The following is a 23634-nucleotide window of genomic DNA, read 5'->3' as shown; positions in this document are numbered from 1 at the left end:
TAAGGAAGTAGAGGTGTGGCTCAAGTGGTAGAGCACTAGCCTTGAGCAAAAAATTAAAACCCCAAAGAGATGGTATCCAGGTCCTGAGCCTGGAGCCAGTGCGGCTGCCCAGCCCCCAGCCCCTCCCAGGGAATCGGGGAAGGGGAGGCAGAAGAAGTGTTGGTGGGAGAGGATGGTAGCGAGGTTGGTGCCCCTCAGTGGAGGCCGCTTCGTGGAGGTCACTCCATAGAGGCCCAGGATGCTTCATCTTTCAGGCTTCCCAAAGCCTTTTGCTGAGGAGTCAGGTCATGGGAAACTCGGTCCGTTTCCACCCTCTCCCTTGCTCATTCATCTGTGGAGCCTCCCAGCCAGGGTTGGGTGCGGAGTTAGGGACACGGGACCTGGCAGGCTGTCAGAGCACCAGCGTGTCAGCCCCGGCCTCTGCACAGGTCCCAGGATGGCAGGCAGAGAAGTGGGGTGAACCTCCCCTCCCACCCCGCAAGGCACGCCTGGGTGGAGCGGGGTACTCCCTGGCCCATTTCACCCCGCCCTCCTTACTTCTCTTCTGAATGAAGGTGCTGCCCTGGATTGAACTTTGGGCCTTACTGGCGCTTTTGCTCACCTGGCTTGTTTGGCTGGCAATCTGTCCCTTGGGCCATGCCCCCACACTGGCTTTTTGCTGGAGTCTTGAGGACTTTTTGTTTAAACTTGGGCTGGCCCTGAACCATGATCCCCTGGATGTTCTTAGTCTCCTGATGACAGATGCTCTGCTCTTCACTCTGCCTTCAGATGTTCTCAGTGAGGCCCTGCTGGAAGGGCAGAGTTGGGTCCCTCAAGTGGCTTCTCTCTTCCTTGTCTCCAACTCCTGAGACCACCCCCCCCCCCCCCCGCCTCCTCTGACCGCTGCCTCATCCTGTCTTCTCCCCTCTGGGGCTGCCCAGCCTCTGCCTGGCGGTCACCATGGCCGTGGGCGCGTTCATATGTTGTCTGTCTCTGGGTCTGATTGGAGTGTGGAAATCCTATTCCTGCCTGTCCTTGTGTAGCCGTGTGTTGTCCTGAGCTTTCCGTCCTTCTTGTTTTTCTCCTGTATCTTTTATTTTTTAGTGTTTGTGCCAGTCCTGGGGCTTAAACTCCGGGCCTAGGTGCTATCTCTGAGCTTTTTTTTGCTCAAGGCTGGCACTTGGCCACTTGGGCTACAATACCACTTCCCGTTTTCTGGTTAATTGGAGATAAGAGTCTCGCCCATTTTCTTGCCTCAGCTGTCTTCGAACTGCAGCCCTCAGATCTTAGCCTCCTGAGTAGCGAGGATTATAGGTGTGAGCCGCCAGTACCCAGCTGTGTCAGACTCCCTCCCTCCCTCCCCCCTCTCCTTCCTTCCCTTCTGGTTTCTTTCATTGGCTCCTCTTCCCCTCCCTGTCTCCCCTCCTTTCTTTCCTTCCTTCCTTTCTCTCTTCCTTCCCCCTTTCTCTGCAGTTTTTGGAGGTCTCCCCGTGTGCCCCGCCAGCCTGGCCTCCTCCTTGGCCTGGCGCTGGGACTCTGGTGGCTCCAGTCTTGCTGGGTGTGCGGTGCGCAGTGTCTGGTCGCGGGGCGTGCGTGTCCCTGCAACCCAGTTCCCCGCTTGTGGTTGGTGTCGCGGGCGCACGTGCGCGTGTACCTGTGGCTTGGTCCACGTGTGTGTGGCAGGTTGGAGCGCGTGGCGTGATGGCAGGGTCACCCGGGGGTGCCAGGAGCCCCCCAGGTAGGCAGGCGGCAAGCGTGGGGTGCGCGGCCGGCGTCGAGCTGGGGGGCAGACGCTGAGGCTCCCTGTGCTGTCTCTTCAGTGAGCAAAAGGTGTGACAAGCCAGCCACCAGCACCCCAACCTCCACCGACCGCCAGCCGCACCCCACCTACCCAGCCCACAAGTGTAAGTATTGCTGCCGCAGCCATGTCCTGTGTGTGTCTGTGTGTTCTCGCGTGTCTGTCCTGCGTGGGGTGGGCCTGGTGTCACGGCGCCTTCCTACCGTGCCTCAGTGTTCCTTCAGCTACTCGAGCCCCCCCCCCTTCCCCCAGCCAAGCCTCTGCTTCCTGCGATTCCATGCCCCCCCCCCCCCCCCGGCCCAGCCCTCCCCAGCGCTGGGAGGATGTGGTGAGATTTGGTGGCCTCACTGGGGGATTTTCTTATGTACCCCCAAACCAGCGACGTTTCCTCCCCCCCCCCCCCCCAACCCCAGACACCTTGAGAGGAGCCAAGAGCACGGGCACGTGCGTCCCAGAGGAACTGGGGGTCTTGGGGAGAGCTCCACCCCCACCCGGCCCTGTCCCCCAACACTGCCCACTTGGGTCATCTGTGCTAGGCTGAGGGGTGCTTTCTGAGTGAACCCTACGATCCTTAACCCTCTTGGTACTGGTGATGACACACAGCTCCTGTCAGTTTTCTGCTGCCCTGGGTCTGGCAGGAAAGAGTAGTCTTGTGAGGAATGGGGGGGGGGGGGGGATGCGCTCCTTACCCACCCCAGCCCTGCAGGCCTCTGAGCCTCACCCCTAACGTCTTCCTACCCCAGATGGAGAAGTAAACAAGAAAAACACCGATCTGTGCTCCCCATGATGGTCTGCCTGGGGCTGGGCTGGCAGCTCGGGCCATGGCTGGCTGCACCTCACCTGCAGGCTGGCCTTTTGTGTTTTGTTGTTGTTGTTTGTGTGTTTGTTTTTTTGTGCCAGTACTGGGGCTTGAACTCAGAGCCTGCACTAACCCTTCATCTTTTCCCTCAAGGCTAAAGCTCTACCACTTGAGCCACAACTCCACTTCTGACTTTTTGTGGTTAAGTCTCAGGGACTTTTCCTGCCTAGGCTGACTTCGAACCATGATCTTCAGATCTCAGCCTCTCAGCTGAGTGGTTAGCATGACAGGCGTGAGCCGCCAGCACCGGGCCGGACTGACATTTGGTGGCTGGAGCTCTTCCTGGCCTTTTCCCTCTCTTCAGCCTCCTGTGCTCCGTGCCCATGTGTCCTCGGAGCCATCTTGGGTGGCTGCGTGTCCTCCTTGGGTCTGGGGGTTCTCTGTCCCCTGGATGAGCTGGCTGTCCATCTCTCCTTTGACCTCTGGCCTCTCCCTGGGGTGGGCTTGTGTGCTTTGCCCGTGTGCGGCCCACGTGCCAGATACGGCGCCCGAGGTGGGAGTGCATGGCGTGCGGGGTGGTGCTCAGGCCTGCCACGAGTGTCTGTATGGTTCTAGGGGGAACATTGAGCTGAACCCCACATCCTACACGCAGCACCCCACATGACTGGTGGTGGACCCTGGGCTCTGGCGTGGAGGCGGGTGGGTGAGTCTTGCCTTTGTCCCGCAGATCATTCCCGGAGCAGCAAGTGTGGGGCCCGGAGCGGCGGTGAGGAGAAGAGAGGCTCCACGCGTGCCGAACACAGCGCCAGCACCAGCACCAAGAATCTCCTGGCCAAGGAGACCCGGCTGGACCCCTTCTGGGACTAGGGGCTGCTGAGGGGGGGCCGCCCCGCCCCCCACACCCTGGGACAGTCGCCGCCCTCAGACCCGGCCCGGCGCCCTGCACTGCCCGAGGCCCGGGCCGCGCTGTACATACTGTACACTTTGTGCATAGCCCCGATAGAGCGCCTGCCCTTTTTATATTTCTATTGACTTTTAACTTATAAAAAAAAAAAGAAAAAGTAAAAACAACTTAGAAAAACCCAAACCCAACCACAACTGGGGATGCTTGCTCGGCCCGCGGGGTCAGGCGGGGTCAGGCAGGGCAGGGGGCTGAGCCCGGGGAGGGCTGTGGCACAGGTTCTCCAGGGAGGGCAGCCACTGTCGCCTGACCCATCTGCTCCCCGCTGCATTGGGGTCAAGAGTTCGAGCCCGGGCTATGTGGTTGGGGCTCACCTCAGAAGCCATTCGCAGCCCACCTCCTCCCCCCCCCACTCCCCCCCTTCCCGGGCCACACTGTCCAACGTTGCTAGGAAGGGCCGGCTGCCCACGCCAGAAGGACACACACGGAGAAGCGTGTGTTTCGGGTGATTTCTCCTCAAAGGGAAACCGATATCCTTGTTTACAAACCATCTGCAGAAAGACCCCGCGTGCACGGTCACGCAGCACAGGACCGGGACCAGAGGATGGTGAACTTGGTTTTGTTCTTTGATTCCTTCCCTCAGCCGCCCGCGCAGCCTTATGGAGACGAGGAGGCGGCCCGAGGCCGGGAGGACGCATGTTCTGTATTATTTATAACCACACGAGTTCCACGTCTTTAGGGAAGCATGAAGCCCAGCCGTGCGCGAGGAAGCCCGGCCTGTCCCACGCTGCCGGTCACGCCACGCTGCTCTCCCCTCCTGGGGACACATCCACGGGAGTGAGAGGTGATATGTGTATATGAGAACATTAACTGTACGATATCATTCCAGTACATTCTGTTGTACATTTTAGTCTCGTTTACTTTTCATTGTCGATAAGAGGATGCGAACTGTACAGTTTCCAGCTAGTCACCCCCCATTAGAAAAGAAAGAAGAGATACTAGAAGAAAACCAGAGACAGAGGGAGAGACACAGAGACAGAGAACAGTTGTGCATTGCAGTTGTCAAAACAAAAAATAGCCTAGCTGGCCTTATTTGTGAGGCATAATTGCTTTTAGCATATGGAAGTATTTTTTCATATTTTCTTTGTATAAAATTTGTATTAAACTTAAATATCTTTTTTGATGATGGTGTCTGTTTGTGACTAAGCTGTGGACTCAACACACGAGGCCTTTTGGACCCTTCACTTTCTCCTCTCCCAATTTTCAGATTCTTTACCTTTATCTCTCTTGTTTTGTTTTGGTTGGTTGTAGGGCTTGAACTCGAGGTCTGGGTCTGAGCTCTTTTGCTCAAGACCAGTGCCCTGCCTATCACTTTGAGCCACATCGCCACTTCCAGTTTTCTGGTGGTTCATTGGAGAGAAGAGTCTCATGGACTTTCCTGCCCAGACTGGCTTTGAATGGTGATCCTTAGATCTCAGCCTCCTGAGTAGCTAGGATCACAGGTGTGAGCCACCAGCACCTGGCTCTTTACCTCTTTTCCAATTAAACTGTTTTGGAAATGTGGTTGGCTCAGATTGGCCATTTTCCATGGGCTGGGGTGCTGTCTCCGCTTTCCAGCAAACACCAGGCGTCTGCAGAGGCCATGGGCTGCACGGGGGCCCGCGGGGGCTTCTGGGGCAGCCTTAGGAGAGCGGAGCTGAGGTGGAGGCCGAGCTGCAGGCCGAGTGTGGCAGCAGGATGGGATGACAGCCAAGCTACGGGTTCTGGGGGTTTTCAGGCCAATGGTTCCCCCAGGAAAGACACCTCCCCCTTTCTGCTGAGGTTGTTTGTGCTCCATATGGGGTCTAAACATATGGGGTGGCTCGTTAGAATGACCAAAAAGGAACAGGGCTGTGTCCAGTGCTGTCCTGCACTGGGGGAGAGGTGACGCTTCCCTTCTCCTGGAAGTGGAAGTCACTCAGCTTTTCCCCCCAGCATTGGAGATGAAATGAACTCAGATTCACACTGAAGTTACATCTCAGTCCTCTGCTTTTAAGGTGTTTTCTTTTTCGCTGGGACTGAGGTTTGAACTGAGTCTCATCCTCTTGCTTAGCTTTTTTTTCTTTTTAAATCAGTCATGGGGCTTGAACTCAGGGCCTGGGTGCTGTTCCTGAGCTCTTGCTCAAAGTCAGCCCTCTACCACTTAAACCCACAGCACCACTTCCGGTTTCCTGGTGGTTAATAATTGGAGATGAGTCTCTGAACCATGGTCCTCAGATCTCAGCATCCTGAGTAGCTAGGATTACAGGTGGGAAACACCAGCTCGCCTTTTTTAGCTTTTTCTGTTCAAAGCTGGCACTCTACCACTTGATCCACACTTCCTCTTCTGGCTTTTTGCTGGGAAAAGACAAGAAGTCTCATTTCCCTAAAAGCACTGTTCATGTCCACATGTTGTCAGTGAGCTGGCTTCGGAGGTTAAGCCAGCCTGCAGGAGAGCTAGGCTGCTTTCCTGTGGGTCTGTATCCTGGTGCATGGGGGAGGGGTGCAGGGTGAAGCCACACCCACCAACTGGCTGAAGTTCTTGTCATGTTCATTTTTGGCCCCAACTTTACTATTGGATTTCTTTATTGGTGTCAGTCTTGGGACCTGAACTCGAGGTCTGGTGTGCTGTTCCTGGCTTTGGTGCTCACCACCACAGCCCCACTTATGGTTTTTTGTTGGTTCATTCTCAGGGACTTTCTTGCCCAGGCTGGCTTTGAACCATGATCCTCATATCTCAGCCTCCTGAGTAGCTAGGATTACAGGTATGAGCCACAGGTTCCTGGCATTACTGCTATATATATATATATATATATATATATATATATATATATATTTTGGGTCCGGTCGTGGGGTCTGATGTCCCTCAGCTCTTCAGCTCAAGGCTAGCGCTCTACCACTTGAGCCACAGCGCCACTTCCGGCTTTTTTCTTTTTGCTTACGTGGTGCTGAGGAATTGAACCCAGGGCCTCATGCATGCAAGGCAAGCGCTCTACCACCGAGCCACCTTCCCAGCCCCATACTGCTATATTTTAAACCTAGTTTTAAACTGTGCCCAGAGAGCTCCTAGGTACAGAAACAAAATCCCACCATTACCCCAAAGAATGTAAACTACACCATTAACAACAGTCCACGATTGAACTTGAGCACAGGAACACATATTGGAACAGAGTATTATGAACAAATCTGGGAACCATTGCTTATGTGCCACCCTTTGAAGACATCCTGCTGTGAGCAGGTCTGGGGTGTGTGTATGTGTATGTGACCTTTCTGTCCATCCTTGGGCCTGAGTCCACCGCTGATGACCAAACCGCTTGCCAAAGTATCTCAGTTAAGTCTTGTTTTATCCCTGCTTCCTGATCCACTCCACCTGCAGGTGGCTGTGGGAACACACTGCCCTCTGGTGGTCACTGGCAAGCACAGCTTGCTGGTGCTGGGCTGGCATCCATCCGCTCAGTGTGTGGGAAAGTATGACCCAGTCCAGTGCTTTTAGCTTTTACCTCACCAGAGCCTTGTTTATACAGAAGAATCATAGGCCAGGCACTGATGGCTCATGCCTGTGGCCCTAGCTACTCAGGAGCCTGAGATCTGGGGATCATGGTTCAACGCCAGCCCAGACAGAAAAGTCTGTGAGATTCATCTCCAATGAACCCTCCCAAAAAGCTGGAAGTGGAGCTCTGGCTCAAGTGATAGTGTTAGCTCTGAGCAAAATAAGCTCAGGGATAGCACCTAGGTCCTGAGTTCAAGCCCCAGGATGGACACTAACACACACACAAACACACACCTGCAGTATTTCATCCCTAAATTGAGCATCAAGGAGCCGTGGCTCAGGTCTGCCAGCACAGCAAGGGTGCGACTCTTATGGATGGAGGGTTTTGCTCAAAGACCAAAGAGGCATCTTCCATCTCAGCGATGAGGCCAACCCAGAAGTCTCCTAGGAGAAAGCTCTGAGAGACACTTGTCTCTGTTCCTCTTGTTTGACTCAACACCAGTTTCCCCAGGATTTTATTTTGCAACTGAAGAAGACCTCCCCACGTGCGGCCCTGAGGAGTGAGAACAGAGGAGCTGCATTGAGCTTCAGAATGTAAACGTGGTTTTATTTTATGCCTTTCATCCGTCAGAGTTCCACTTCCTTTCCGTGTTCCCCTCTTCCAAGAAAGCAAGATGGCAGCATAAGGCACCAATACTGTCCACGTGACATGGCAGGGAGGGGTCTCCCCGGCAGCCCCTGACTGCCTTCCTCACTGATAGTCAAGGAGTGACTGTCCTCCCCCGCCTGCCCCTCAAAGCGCCTCGCAGAGAACTGTGAGCTGCCCACGTGCCAGTTCCAAACCCAAACCAACCACTAAGAAAACCAAGACAGGTATGAGGGCATAACACAGAGTCGTGAGATTCGTCCATAAATTAAAACAAGAAACAACCCCCCCCCCCCCCACCTCCGTCCCACCAGCCTCCAGGGCCGACTGGCTGAGTCTTGGGGCAGGATCTGGTTCCCCAGGCCGCATTCCCTGGCACTCTGCTCCTTCAGATGCCAGCTTGAACCGAGCGGGCGGGCACTTCTGAGATGACTGGTGGACTTGTCCCCGAGGGCAGAGGCGGCCAGGTGTCCTGTGTCCAGGTGTCTGGGGCAGTCGTGGGGAGGCAGGAGGGACGAGGATCCTAGACCAGAGGACAGCAGGTGGAGCCCGCGACACAGCTATAAATACTCCAGTTCCAGCGCGTGGCGCAGGGCCTCCAGGTCAGCGTGGCAGGACACCCGCCAGAAAGGCATGTTGTGCTGGGACATACAAGGTGCAGGTTATACGTGCCCTGACCCCATGGTCACACACAGACGCTGCAGTCATATGACTGACCCCACGATCACACACTGACCCCACGATCACACACTGACCCCACGATCACACACTGACCCCATGATCACACACTGACCCATTGATCACACATTGACCCCCACGATCACACACTGACCCCACAAACACACTAACCCCACGATCACACACTGACCCCATGATCACACACTGACCCCACGATCACACACTGACCCCACAAACACACACTGACCCCACGATCACACACTGACCTCACAAACACACTAACCCCACGATCACACACTGACCCCACAATCACACACTGACCTGACCTCATGATTACACACTGACCCCATGATCACACACTGACCCCACGATCACACACTGACCTCATGATCACACACTGACCCCATGATCACACACTGACCCCACGATCACACACTGACCCCACAATCACACATTGACCCCCACGATCACACACTGACCTCACGACCACACACTGACCCCACGATCACACACTGACCCCACGATCACACACTGACCCATTGATCACACACTGACCCCATGATCACACACTGACCTCACGATCACACATTGACCCCCACGATCACACACTGACCTCACGACCACACACTGACCCCACGATCACACACTGACCCCACGATCACACACTGACCCATTGATCACACATTGACCCCATGATCACACACTGACCTCACGATCACACATTGACCCCCACGATCACACACTGACCTCACGACCACACACTGACCCCACGATCACACACTGACCCCACGATCACACACTGACCCATTGATCACACACTGACCTCACGACCACACACTGACCCCATGATCACACTGACCCCACGATCACACACTGACCTCATGATCACACACTGACCCCATGATCACACACTGACCCCACGATCACACACTGACCCATTGATCACACATTGACCCCACGATCACACACTGACCCATTGATCATACACTGACCTCACGACCACACACTGACCCCATGATCACACTGACCCCATGATCACACACTGATCTCATCATCACACACTGACCCCATGATCACACATTGACCCCACAATCACACACTGACCCCACGATCACACACTGACCTCACAATCACACATGGACTCCATGATCACACACTGACCTCATGATCACACACTGACCCCATGATCACACACTGACCCCATGATCACACACTGACCCCACGATCACACACTGACCCCATGATCACACACTGACCCCATGATCACACACTGACATGATCACACACTGACTCCATGATCACACACTGACCCCATGATCACATACTGACCTCATGATCACACACTGACCCCACGATCACACACTGACCCCACGATCACACACTGACCCATTGATCACACACTGACCCATTGATCACACACTGACCCCGCGATCACACTGACCCCATGATCACACACTGACCTGATCTCATGATTACACACTGACCTCACAATCACACATGGACCCCATGATCACACACTGACCCCATGATCACACACTGACCTCATGATCACACACTGACCCCATGATCACACACTGACCCCACGATCACACACTGACCCCACGATCACACACTGACCCCACGATCACACACTGACCCCACGATCACACACTGACCCCACGATCACACACTAACCCATTGATCACACATTGACCCCACGATCATACACTGACCCCTCGATCACACTGACCCCATGATCACACACTGACCCCATGATCACACACTGACCCCATGATCACACACTGACCCCATAATTACACTGACCCCACGATCACACACTGACCCCACGATCACACACTGACCCCACGATCACACACTGACCCATTGATCACACACTGATCCATTGATCACACACTGACCCATTGATCACACACTGACCTCACGACCACACACTGACCCCGCGATCACACTGACCCCATGATCACACACTGACCCCATGATCACACACTGACCCCACGATCACACACTGACCCCACGATCACACACTGACCCCACGATCACATACTGACCTCACAAACACACTGACCTCACGACCACACACTGACCCCATGATCACACTGACCCCATGATCACACACTGACCCATTGATCACACACTGACCCCATGATCACACACTGACCTGACCTCATGATTACACACTGACCTCATGATTACACACTGACCTCACAATCACACATGGACCCCATGATCACACACTGACCCCACGATCACACACTGACCTCACGATCACACTCTGACCCCACGATCACACTGAACCCACGATCACACACTGACCCCACGATCACACACTGACCTCATGATCACACACTGACCCCATGATCACGCATTGACCCTGTGAATACACACTGACCCTGTGATCATGTGCTGACCCCATGATCATTACTGACCCTACCAGTCAGCTGGAGGCCTCTCCAATCCCAGGTCCAGGGATTGACCCAGAGATCTGACCAAACAGACTGCGCTCTGAACTGCTGTGGAGTCACGTGACAGCTCACTTGATTTGCTGCCATTGGTGTTTGGTCAGACCCTGTGTATCTCCTGAGTTGTTATTATTTATAAAGCCAGCAGATATACTTTAAAAAGAAGCAAGCCCACCTTATTTTCAGATTAAGCACAAGTTTTGGCCAAATGTAGTTTTAAAAAAATTAAGTTAAAAAAATCAAAAGAAATGATAAGCCAGGTGACAGCAGCTTACACCTGTAATCCCAGCTCCTTGGGAGGCTCAGATTTGGAGGTTTAAGGCCAACTGGAGCAAAACGTGCTTGAGACTCATTTCAACCAATAGCTGCACATTGTGGTACATGCCTGTCATGCCAGCTATGGCTGGAAACTAAATAGGAGGATTGTAACATTGAAGAAAAAATAAAAGATTGTCTCAGAAATAGCCGGAGAAGCAGGGCTGGGGTTGTAATGGCAGTCCTGCCTGGGTGTCTCTCTAGGGTGCTGTTGGCAGATCTAGATTTAGAACGGTGGCAAAACCAGCATCACCGCCACCACTGAAAAATAAAAAGTAAAAAGAAATTCAAAGAAAAATATCAAATTCCTGCACACAGGGCTGGGAAGGTGGCTCCGTGGTAGAGTGCTTGCCTCACACACATGAGGACCTGGGTTTGATTCCTCAGCAACACAAACAGAAAAAACTGGAAGTGGCACTGTGGCTCAAGTGGTAGAGCACTAGCCTTGAGCTGAAGAGCTGAGGGACAGCACCCAGGCCCAGAGTTCAAGCCCCAAACTGACCAAAAAAAAAAAAAAAAAAAAATCCCTCCCTACACAAATTTTGTGGGTTTCATTGTGTGATTTGCTAAGTATTTTCCTCCAGTCCTTTATTCTATGAAAATGCCATATACCCCTTAAAAAGCAGCCACTGGTACAGCCATGAGCAAGCACAAGCTTTGCTCAACGCCTTCTAGAGCCCCAGACCAGTGGGGACTGCCTGACCTGGGCACTGCGGGACCCTGACTTCCTACCACACCCTCACCTGCAGCTGCTGGCTGCAGCCTTCTGAACTTGGTTCCCCTTGGGATGTTCCTGCTCCTCTCACCGAGGCCTGCCCTGATTCCGGCCTCCCCCTCCACAGCCTCCCCTCCTACAATCTGCCCCAGCCTTTGTCTTTGTCTCACAGTCTCCTTCCACGTCATGCTCCCTGGGCTGTGGGCTGGGCGAGAGCCGGGGACACCAGGCTCTGATCTGTGCACTGGACCAGCCAGCCCAGTGCCTGGCACCGTGGCTGGCTCACCGTCAGAGCTCAGCTAAGGGCACACACACCTCCCAGCTGGAGCAGAGCAAACACAGTCCTGGCTCCAAGACAGAGGAGGAGCACGCTCTCTAGAAAGAGGGGCCGAGTGCAAAGGGGCTGGAGTCTGGGGGTGGGGGGAGCTCTCTCCTCCAGAGAGGAGCCATCTGGCCAGAGAAGATTGCCCTGTAAAGCGTCTGCAGCACCCCCTTCCAGAACTTTCTCTGTACCCTGGGGAGCTGACTCCATAGCTGAGGCCCTGAATTTATTTTTTTTATTTTTTTTATTTTTTGCATTTCCTTGGGATTTGCTGCCAGGGAAGGAAGGGGAGGCCAGGACCCTCAAGTTAAGCTCTGCACCATTAACAGTCGGCTTCCCAGGCTGGGGTTTGGGGGGGGGGCGTGCTGCAGCTCTCTGGGGTGCTGTTGGCAGATCCGGAGTAAGGGCTGGGCAGCTGTTTATCTCCCAAGAACAGAGCTGCAGCTACCACAAGCCTGGCCTCACCGGGGATCACAGATGCGGGATTTGCTTTTTCATTAGTTTAATGCTGCCTTTATTAACTGGGCGCATGAAAGGAGAGGCCTGCACGTGCGCCAGGCCCCCTCTCCTGGCCGGGAGGAGGCAGGGAGGAAGCCGGGAGGAGGCCGCCAGGGCCAAGGCACCCAGGGACTTGCAGAGGAAATGACTTGAGATGCTTCTGCCATTTGCAAATGGAGAGCAGGAAAGCGGGCTGCACCTAGGGCTCACTTGGGAAGAAGCAGGGTGGGGTGGGGGAGCAGGAGGCGCCACCCCTCCAGCACCATCAATCACAACTAATCACAATTCATCCATCAATCACCTTCTTTGCCCCTTGTTCCTCTTCCACCCCATCGCCGATGACGATGTAGACGGCTTTGCGGCCGAACCTCTGTATGATCCTCTCGAAGCAGCTCTCCTTCCCTGCATGGTGACGGGGGGGGGGGGGGGGGGGGGGTGGTGAGAATGGGGGGATGTGTGATGTATGTGACCAGAGGGTGAGGCCCCAAGAGGAGCCCCAGGCTGCCCAGCCGTCTGTACCCCAGGCCAGCACCCGGCCTTCATCCTCCATCCTCCCGCCCAAGTGTGGGACCCAGAGACGTTGAGCAGTTGCCCTCAGCTGTGACTACACGTGTGTGAGAATGGACTACAGATGGGTGAGGCCCTGGGTTCCATCTCCAAAAAGGCAAGAATGAATAGAACTCCCAAATGAACAACAAAAAACCCAAGCAAAGCAGACAACCCCCTCCCAAAAAAAAAAAAAAATCAGGCCAGAGGTGCAGCTCAGCGCACCTGGACCTCAAATCTGATCCCTATGCTAAGAACTTTTAGTCAGGTGCCAGTGGTCCATGCTTGTAACCCTAGCTACTCAGGAGGCTGAGACCAGAGGACTGTGGTTTGAAACCAGACCAGACAGGCCCAAGAGATTCTCATCTCCAATTATCCACCAAGAAGCCAGAGTGGTGCTGTGGCTCAAGTGGTAGAGCACCAGCCTTGAGCATAAAAGCTCAGGTCAGTGCCCAAGTGCTGAGCTTAAGCCCTGGTATTAGCAACACACACGAAAGTTTTATATTGTTATTTCTCCACAGTGAAAAAATTAAAAGAACAAATGCAACAGTGGTACTCACTAGATACAATGTTGAAAAATAATTATACAACTTGTGGGTGGGGTGGGAGGGAAAAACTGGAAGAGAGTGAGGGAAGGGGTGACATTACCCCAAAAGAAACGTACTCTACCTGACTTATGTAACTGTACCTGTGCTGAACATGTACATGTACTGTAACCATATCACCTTTATAATAACAATACAAAGAATCCTTTAAAATCTCAGTGTAGTGGCATACACCTGGAATCCCAGCTCCTTGAGAGGTGGAGGTAAGAGGATGAGTTTAAGCCCAGCCCAGGGGAAAAAGTTATCAAGACCTTGTCTCAAAAAACAAAGCAAACAGGGGTAGAGCACTTTGTCTTGCATGTGCCAGACACTGGGTTCAACCTCCAGTACTGAAAAAAAAAGGAAAAGAAAAGAGGCTGGGAGTCTCCCAGGACCTCCATGCTGGCCCGAACGGCATGACATTGTGTTCAAAGTTGGGAAAAAGCTGGGTGCTGGTGGCTTATGCCTGTAATCTTAGCTACTCAGAAGGCTGAGATCTGAGGATCCTGAGCAGAATAGTCCCACTGAGACCCTTATGTCCAATAAACTACTCAAAAAAGCTGGAAGTGGTGCTGTGGCGCAACTGGTAGAACACTAACCCTGAGCACCAAGAGGTTCAGAGACAGCGCTCAGACCCTGAGTTTAAGCCCCAGGGCCAGGAAAAAAAGAATTAAGAAAAAAAAAAAGTTGGGGAAAATCAGTCCAGGCCAAACCCCCCCCCCCCACAAGATGGTGCTCAGAAAACACCTACAAATGACTAGAAATTGAGTTTTTGTTTTGCTCCAGAAAAAGAGAAGGGTGAACGTTTCCAACTGGAAGCATCTCAGCTGACTGTGTGTGTGTGTGTGCGCGTGTGCAAGCATGTGTGTGTATGTGTGTGTGTGTGTACATGTGTGTGATACTGAGATTGGAACTCAGGACCTCTCGCTCGCTGCTTGCTTGGCTGGTGTTCTACCACATGAGCCACGTCTCCAGCAGGAACAGATTTCTTTGGCTTTTTCATACATTCGGAAGAGGATAAAATATGATCTGCTCCCCTCGCCCACCCGAGGGGATGGGTGGTGTGGGAGGGAGGGACTGCAAGCGTGACCCACAACCCCTTCCCCAGGAAGCAGACAGGATGAGCAGCCAACATCAGGCGCTCTGCGTCGGAGCAAGTAGTCAGCACTGTCCCGTCCCCATTCCTGTGCCCCCCTCCCACCCCCTGCCCCTGGCCTCAAGGATGCCCCTGCCCACCTGTCTTGGTGGCGCTGTAGATATTCTCGATGGGAAACACAGAGCCCAAGCCGTACAGCAGGACCTTGGCCAGGGCGGGAATGAGCTGTGTGGTGGTGACCAGGACATTGACACAGTTGGGCCTGAGGACAAGGGAGACGCTGGTTAAGACCAGAGGCCCCGCAAGGGGAGGCCTGCCCTGTCTGGGATCTAGGCTGGAGCCATCTTAAAGGGGTGGGAAGCAGGGAGCCACGGCTCTTCTTCCTGTAAGCCCCATGCTGCCTGATCCTGGAAAGCAATATGGCTGCCATTCTTGCTTGATTTGCAGGCCTGTGGTTTGTTGCTGTTTGTTTTTGTAAGAGCCACACACGCTGAATCAGCCCCAGGGTCCCAGGGAGTGGAATGGAGCCACATGGGACGAGCGCAGGGCAAGTGGGAGAAGTGGGCACGGTGGTACATAAAGGCTCTGGTCTTGAGAGCCCAGAAACCTGGAATCCTGCTGGGCCCCAGGCGGTCGCCTCAGCCATGCCAGTAACTCCAGCCCTGGGAAGTGTGTGGAAATGGACACGCAGCCGTTGGGTGCCGGGAGGAGGCGGGTGGCGTGGGGAACGGGCTGCCGCTTGCCTGGAGTTGATGAGGGTCAGCGCCTTCAGGGAGTGCGTTAGCCACAGGTCTGTAAGAGCCTCCAGCTCCGCCCGCAGCTGCAGCCACGTCTCTCTCTTGGGAGCGCCAATCAAGCCTGTGCACAGAGGAAGACCAGTTGTGTTAGAAGAGTCTACACAGAGGCAGGGAAGGGGTGTTCAAAATCAGAGCACCCCAAAACTCCCCTTGATTCACCGTCTCCTTCTCCCCTTATCCTGGGACCAACTGACCATAGATTGTTCTACCTATCTGTCATCTGTTCATTCATGCATCCATCTATCCATGCATCATCCATCCATCCACCTATCCAACTGTCCATCAGCCTTCCATCTACCCACTTACCTGTCCATCAATTCATCCACCTATGCACCCACCTGTAATCCGCCCATCCATCCATCCATCCATCCATCCATCCATCCATCCATCCATCCATCCATCCATCCATATGCATCCATTGTCTATCCATCCACCCTCCCATTCACAATCCCCTCAGTCATCCGTACATCCAGCTACCTACTTATTCATCAATTTATTCACCTATACACCCACCTGTCTGTCTATCTATCTATTTATCTATATATCCATCCATCCATCCATCCATCCATCCATCCATCCACACCTTCACAGTCATGTAATTGGCATCGAATGTGTTGATGTGAAGAGAATATACAGATAATGGGGCTAATGCTATTATGGTAGAGATAAATAGTTTATAAGATAAAAAGCAACAATGACTGGCGCCCATCCAATTCTCACTATGTGCATGGCCCTGTGTGTTTAGGACAGCTTACTTCATTTCACTCCCACAGCCTCCGAAGGGGACACTACTTTCATTTTTATTTTTTTGAGGTGAGGAAACAGGCTTGGTGAGGTCGACTGACTTGTTCAGTACAGGAGGAAACAGTGGAGACAGGGTTGGCAAGAGCCTGGGCCCTTTAAGATAAAGTCCAGGGCTCCCAGGTTAGTCCTGCCTCTACTTACAGCCAGTCTTACCTGCTACCATAGTCCTGATGTCCTGCTATCCCAGGCCTCTTTTTCTGTCCATTGAGGTGTCAAGCCTGCTCCTGCCACAGGACCTTTGCACACACCATTCCAGAACCTGGACCAATCTCCTCTGTTCTCACCTCCGCTTTTGTCTGGCTAACTCCCTCCCTGTGCATTTAGGGCCATGTCCCTGTGGTTTATGCTGTCCCAACCCATGGACCCCTTCCCAGCACTCCTCCTATCTCTCTGGTTTAAAATGGATCATGCACTGTGTCTCCATGCAGCCACAAGCCTGTTTGCTCCCTTGGGCAAGGACTAAGTGTGGCTTGTGGACAAGGGGGAGGGGGAGTAGCAGGGCTGCCAAGTTTGAGAACCAGTAACTTCCAACCCTCCTTCGACCTCAGTGTTGCCGGTCACTGGGGAAACTCATCAGAAGTGCAGATTCGAAGACACTCACCTGGGTGAGTGGGGGCTAAGTCATGCATTTCTTTTTTTTTCTTCATTTTCTGGGAACAAGATCTTGCAATGTAGTCCAGGATGGCCCTCTTCAACTCTCAATTATCCTGCTGGGATTGCAGGCATACACTACCATGCCTGGCTGAAGCCACACATTTCTAACCAGCTTGCAGGATGATGGCCTTGTGACTGTTCCAAGGACGGTGTCTGGCCCTTAGCATCCTCGAGGGACTGCGGTTCCTGTCTCCCTGGGTTCCAGACTTGGCCCAGGCAGGGCTTAGGAGCCTGACTTCCTCCACACACCTCAGGTGTCACCTAGGCTGCAGCTGGGGTGATGTCTGACGTCTCCAAGCCCCAGCTTCTGCATCCTATGATCTGATCTGTGACCTCACTCAGTGAGCACTTGGTACCTGCCATTCAACTACTGTGGCCCACAGGCCTCCCCGGACCCTTCCTTTCTTCAGACCCATTTCAAGGACTCCCATCATCCAGGTACCCAGGGGTGGAGCTTGCTAGGCTCCACCATGTTCTGGGCCAAGAGTCTCCGGCAGTTCCATGGCACAAGCTGAGGTGCATGAGCTCCCAGCAGTGCCTGGCCCTGGGACGGGTGTGGAGGGGACACCTAGGGGCCGGTCTGCCCCCTCCTGCTTGGCCTGACCCTGCTTCTGCCGGCCACTTACCACCCACGTTGTTGCGGTAGGTGTTGTACATCTCCTTCACGCGCCGGTAGCGGAAGGCCAGCTTCCTCATCCAGTCCACGCCGCCATGCACGCCCGCGCCCAGGCACAGGCCCGCCCCCGGCGCCGTGCTGTGAAAGCCGTCCGTGGAGAAGTTGTAAGTGCTGGGGAGGTGGACACAGGTGGCGTGAGTGTGAGCAGACCAGGCCCCGCAGACCCGCCACAGGCCCTGGGGTATCGCTGGGGCGCACAGGGCATTGTGGGTGAGCCCCCGGGGATTAAGATGCAGGCTTGGAAGATCCCTAAGAATCTATCAGCTGCTTAGAAAGTTCTTTGTCTCAAAAAAAAAAAAAAAGAAAAGCTCTGACAGCCAGGTACCTGGTATGCTCGTTACCCTAGCTACTCAAGGGGCTGAGATCTGAGGATCATGGTTCAAAGCCAGTGCAGGCAGGAAATTCCATGAGACTTTGGCCTCAGACCATGATCGCCATGCAGCCCATGTGTAGCTAGAATTGCAGGCATGAGACACCATGCCCAGTTCGGTCTTATAATATTTTTGATGGGTCTAGAGATGTGGAATTGTAATAGTTTTGAATAAGTAACTGAGGTCACACTTTTAGATCTCCTAGAGGAGAACTTGGGATTTTCCAGCCACATTCTTCTGCAAGCTACCTTGTTTCTGACAGCTTCACCTGACTTCTAGAATCCATGTCCTTGGAGCACTGTCCCTAGAAACTAGACACCCACTTCAGCACTCAAGAATTGATTTTGAGTTTCACCCGCATCACTTTAAAAAATGTACAAGGCAATGGTTGTAAGCAAATCTCTGAACAACGTGTATCACTTTTAAATGGTGGGGATTTGAGGAACTGATTTTTGAATTAGGAAAGGTGAGTTCATCTATTCATCCACCCACCCATCCATCCATCCACCCACCCATCATCAATCCATCTATCATCCATCATCCATCACCCACCCATCATCCATCCAGCCAGCCATCTGCCCATCATCTCTCCATCATCCATCCACTCACCCATTGTCCATCCATCCATCCATCATCCATCCACCTCCAACCTATCATCAATAACATCATCCATCTACCCACCCACCCATCATCCATCCATCATCTAGCCAGCCAGCCAGAGGTCTTTTCTTCCCCCAATTCCTACCTTAAATCTTGGCCATTGTCATCAGATGAGACATCATCTACGTGGATCTGGTCACAATCCTTGGAAAATTCACCAAGAAGAGAGAAGAGCAGTGGTGAGCTGTCTTTAAGGGTGGGCTTCCTGGGCTGGCGGTGTGGCTCTTGCCCAGTATGTCCCAGGCTTCACCCCAGCACTGGACAAAGAGGAGAGGGAAGCTGCTCTCCCATGCTGAGTGGTGGGGTGAGCGCTGGATTGGGGGACAGGAGTCTTGGGGTCAGAGGCCTTTGGATAAAGTCTCCTTTGTCTTGGGTCTCTTTATAAATGAGCAGATAACTAGAAATAAAATGTATATATTTGTCTTCCCAACCAAGACAGTTTTGTAAGCAAAGAGCAATGTTATCAATAACAGGGTGGGTAGACACAAGACAGGATTCCCTAGTGTCTAGAGCCCAGGAACAATGGTGCCCTGGCTGCACTGGCCTTGCTCAGGTGCTTCCTGCTTGGAGAGCTCTTCCCCTTCCATGGGGTGATGATGTCTCAAGTCTCCAAGCCTCAGCTTCTGTACCCCATGATCTGATCTGTGACTTCACTCAGTGAGCACTTGGCGCCTGCCATTCAACCACTGTGGCCCACAGGCCTCCCCAGATCCTTCCTTCCCTCAGACCCATTTCAAGGACTCCATAGCCCCAGGAACCCAGCGGTGGCCATGCTGGATTCTGTGAGTTTCTCTGTCAGTTGAGAAACTTGTCTGGACAGGCTCTTTACAGGATGAAGGTGTAGCTCCAACTCCTGTGCTGGGCTGATAGGAGCGTTGGTGGAGGAGCTGGCAACCTGATCTCTGCATGCTAAATTAAGGGAGGGCTGAGTGAGTGTGTGTATGTGTGTGTGTGTGTGTGTGTGTGTGTGTGTGTGTGTGTGTGTGTGTGTATGTGTGTGTGTGTGTGTGTGTGTGTGTGAGAGAGAGAGAGAGAGAGAGAGCCTACTGGTACTCGGGCTTGAACTTGGGACTTGGGTACTATCTAGAAGTTTCACTTCCGGCTTTTTCATGGTTCATTGGAGGCAAGAGTCCCAAGGACTTTCCTGCCTGGGCTGGCTTTGAACCATGATCCTCAGATCTCAGCCTCCTGAATACCTAGCATTAAGAGCATGAGCCACTGGCTCCTGGCAGAAAAAAAAAAAAAACAAAAACAGGAGGGTTTTAAACAATGGCCAAATGTAAACTCGGGGATGTCTCTGTCTTTGTTTCTCTGTCTCGGTCTCTCTTGTCTCTCTCTCTGGCTGTTTGGGGGATTCATGCCACCTGCAGCGCAGCACCTGCATCTCCCAGGTTTGCTCCCCAGCAGCTGGCCTGGCTGTGGCTCTGCAGGCTCCAGAGTCTGAGCTGTGCAGCCCACTTAGAAGCAGGGCTCAAGGACCAGCCAGCCCCAGATGCCCACGTGCTCATAAACTGGCTTTAAGAGGCATGCCCAGAAATGGGGAAAACAGAACAAACAGCAGATTTCCCCAGTGCCCTGAGGCTGCCTCCCTCAGACCCTAGACCTCCCCCACCCCCACCACGCTCCCACCCCACCCCAGGGCTCCTGGGCAGGGATCCACGGCTGCCCGTGTCAGGGGAAAGGCATGTGGGAAGGCCGTTTTCCTCATTTGCGAGGGGATTGTCGGGGCCCTAAACTGAGACAACAGTAGCGATCACATTTCGGATTTCATAAAATACCACGACGCCCTGCTAGACGCTACCTCATACTGCACAGCTGACCCAGATAGAGTTACCTGCGGGGCAGGGCCAGGGCCTGGACACTGCATAGGACAGGGGCCTGCAGGGTCTCCTGGAGGAGACATTGACCTAATGCTGCCCCTGCCCCAGCGGTGTGGGGGAGTGGCCTCTCCCTGGGGCTCCAAGCAGGAACAGCTGGCACAGAGAGATGAAGAGTTGCATGGCGCACATGGGGCCGTACCCACGGCCATCCCTGCCTCCAGGAACTTCTGCTTCTGACCCAGAGAAACACCTGCAGAGAGCTTCGCAAGGCCGCCTGCGGTGCAGGGAGACCCCAGAAGCTCCCCCCAACCCCAGCCTGTGCTTTTGATGGCCTCAGGAAGAAGGGCACAGTGTCAGAGCCGCTTGGGGGCCCGTGCCCAGCAGCTCAGCAGATCCAGGCAGGCCGCAGGGCAGCTACGGCATCAGGCGTGCACCCAGGTGGGTGCATATCCAGTCCTCACTATCTGCTGAGAGCTAGGCTGCTTTATACACACAGGTGCCTCCGTGGGAAAGGAAAGATCTAGAAGTTTGCACATCTGGCAGGAAGCAGCAGCTCTGTACAGAAGACACCGGGGTTGGCCTGTGGCCAAAGGAGTTGTAGCCTTACTGAAAGCTCCTTCTTTAACATTTTTTTTTAGTGCTGGTCCTGGGGCTTGAATTCAGCCTCACATGCCTCCTTTGCTTTTTTCACTCAAGGCTGGTGCTCTACCACTTGAACTACATCTTAACTTCTGACTTTTTTTTTTTTGCCAGTCCTGGGGCTTGAACTCAGGGCCTGGGTGCTATCTCTGAGCCTCTTTATGTTCAGAGCTAGCAACTCTGCCGCTTGAGCCACAGCTCCACTTGCAGCTTTTCGGGTAACTAGCTGGAAGGTCAGAGGCTCATGAACTTTTCCCACCCGGACTAACCGCTAACCATCACCTCGGATGTCTGCGTCTCGTGGACAGGTGTGAGCCACCGATGCCTGCTGGGCTGTGGGGTTTGTGATCGGCTTCGTATTTACCACATGAAGCTCCAGAAATACTGCCCAGCATGCCCTACGCTGTGCCAGGGCCCTGTCCTCCTCAGCCAGTCTTCCCTGGGGACTGGTTGTTGTTCTGTTGTTGGTTTTGGTGGTGGTGGTATTGTTGGTCATGGGGCTTGAATGCGGGCCTGAGAGCTGTCCCTCAGCTCTTCAGCTCAAGGCAAGCGCTCTACCACTTGAACTACAGCACCACTTTTGGTGAGATAAGATTCTCATGGCCGTTCCTGCCCATGCTAGCTTTGAAACTTGATCCTCATATCTCAGCCTCCTGAATAGCTAGGATGACAGGCGTGAGCCACCAGCACCCGGCTGTTGTTCTGTTTTGTAAGTGGAAAGCCCAGCCTTTGTGGCTGGTGTGGACCGGCTAGAACACAAGGTTTTACACTGCAGCAAGAAACCAGCAACATTTCCCAATGAGAAATATAACTAATGCCCTTGCCAGCCAGGATGGGCTGGCACCTCACACCTTTGCCCCATTTCCTAGTAGGAGAACAGAAATCTCTCTTCCACAGCTAGTGCTTTGGCAGGCAGCCTCTGGTTTTCATTCCGATGTACTGATTTAAGTCAGAAAAGCTCCACCCTAATCCAGCCCAAAATCCTGGCAGGAAGATGTTTGTCCTTTCATTGGAACAATTGCCTTGTTTCTCTCTTTGCTTTGGCTACTAGGAAGCTCACAGATCAACTCTAAGCTTGACTGCAATGGTTATCTTGAGCCTGGATTTTCAGTTTTGGAGGGAGTACAACTCTTTACCCTTAATCATGACACATTTATTCTTTTAAGTCTCTTTCTGTCTGCTTTAACAGCTCCACTTTAAATGTTTTCCATTTGAAATTCTTCCCAGATCTTTGGGACACAGGCTGGGTCCAATAAACAAATGAATTGACTTCTGAAGGTGCTCTTCCTGCTTTGCCTACCTCCCTTGCGTCTTGTCCAGGGCTAGGAAGCCTCAAACTAAATAAATGTATTATTCGCCTGCTATCTTCTAAAACATGTGTTTACACAGGTGCCAGTGGCTGATGCCTGTCAACCTAGCTATGCAGGAGGCTGAGATAGAAAGATCGCGGTTCAAAGCCAGTCAGAGCAGGAAAGTCCAAGAGACTCTATCTCCAATGAACCATCAGAAAACCAGAAGTGGGGCTGCATCTCAAAGTGTTAGAGCACTAGCCTTGAGTGAAAGAGCTCAGGGACAGCACCTGGGCCCTGAGTTCAAGCCCCATGAACAGAAATAAAAAAGAAAAGAAAAAGGAAAAAGTGGAGCTTCTCATAATAGAGAGGAGGAAAGGAAAACCGCCCAGCCCCACCCGGCCCTGCATGCACAAACCTCCAGGTCATTGAAGAACAGGTGCGTGTCTGCCAGGTTGAAGATCATCTCTTCCATCATGAGGCCGATACGCACAGACGTGGTGGTGTCCTGTGGAGAGATGGAGCCAAACCTGTGAGCGCAGCCTCCCTCCAGGCCCCTGCCCTAGGTGGACTGGGCCCTGGATCCTGGGACCCAGCACGGTTTCCTCGTGGAGCTCATGATCCAGTCCTCTCAGCCACACTCGCCCTCTGGGACTCCCAGAAAGCGGCCCTGGGAGGGCAAGGATGCACCACACAAGTTCCGGGGCTCCTGGGCGCCTGCGTGGGTTGGGACTCCCTCCTGGGTACCCCTCTGGCTCCTGCTGTTTTAACATCCACACTGGTTGACAGAAGATGTCCAAAAGGGACAAAGTCACAAGCCCAGGGCCCATCTCCCCAGGGAGTACTGGGCTGCCATTAGGAAGCGAAGTGACACCGAAGCCACGGCTGTGAGGCAGGCCGTGCCCCCCACCCCTGTTACCTCCCTCTACGTTTGGGGGGGCTCCCAGAGGTGTGCTTCCCATTGGAAGGGGGATGGATACTAGATGCTGGGCGGGGGGGGGGGGCGGGGGGGGGTGGGGAGGGAGGATGGCAAAGCACCCGCTTTGCGGCAGGTGAACCTGGCCCAGCTCTGAGCCCAGT

General features: G+C 53.5%; 2 protein-coding genes across 12 annotated transcripts in view; one reads left to right on the top strand and one right to left on the bottom strand.

Annotated features, from left to right (window-relative positions):
* The window catches only part of Zmynd8 (zinc finger MYND-type containing 8), an 89608-nt gene extending 84948 nt beyond the window's left edge, over positions 1-4660 (top strand). For all 11 annotated transcript variants that reach the window (XM_042694508.1, XM_042694502.1, XM_042694501.1 and 8 more), the window contains 2 exons: positions 1800-1883; positions 3304-4660. In XM_042694508.1, coding sequence (XP_042550442.1) covers positions 1800-1883; positions 3304-3443 — 224 coding nt within the window. In that variant the 3' untranslated portion in view covers positions 3444-4660. The remainder of the gene's footprint in view (positions 1-1799; positions 1884-3303) is intronic.
* A 2905-nt stretch (positions 4661-7565) lies between these two features.
* Eya2 (EYA transcriptional coactivator and phosphatase 2) overlaps positions 7566-23634 on the bottom strand; it is a 113408-nt gene continuing 97339 nt past the window's right edge. Inside the window, exons 9-15 of the mRNA XM_042694520.1 lie at positions 22973-23062; positions 18892-18950; positions 17726-17886; positions 15588-15702; positions 14985-15106; positions 12920-13020; positions 7566-8272 (exon numbers count right to left, since the gene is read on the bottom strand). Of these exons, the coding sequence (XP_042550454.1) occupies positions 8192-8272; positions 12920-13020; positions 14985-15106; positions 15588-15702; positions 17726-17886; positions 18892-18950; positions 22973-23062 (729 nt within the window). The 3' untranslated portion in view covers positions 7566-8191. The remainder of the gene's footprint in view (positions 8273-12919; positions 13021-14984; positions 15107-15587; positions 15703-17725; positions 17887-18891; positions 18951-22972; positions 23063-23634) is intronic.

Source organism: Dipodomys spectabilis, unplaced genomic scaffold (genome assembly GCF_019054845.1).
Source record: "Dipodomys spectabilis isolate Male_0828 unplaced genomic scaffold, ASM1905484v1 ptg000175l, whole genome shotgun sequence".
Lineage (NCBI taxonomy): Eukaryota > Metazoa > Chordata > Mammalia > Rodentia > Heteromyidae > Dipodomys > Dipodomys spectabilis.
The sequence above is the reverse complement of the archived record's forward strand: the minus strand, read 5'-3'. Positions and strand labels throughout refer to the sequence as shown.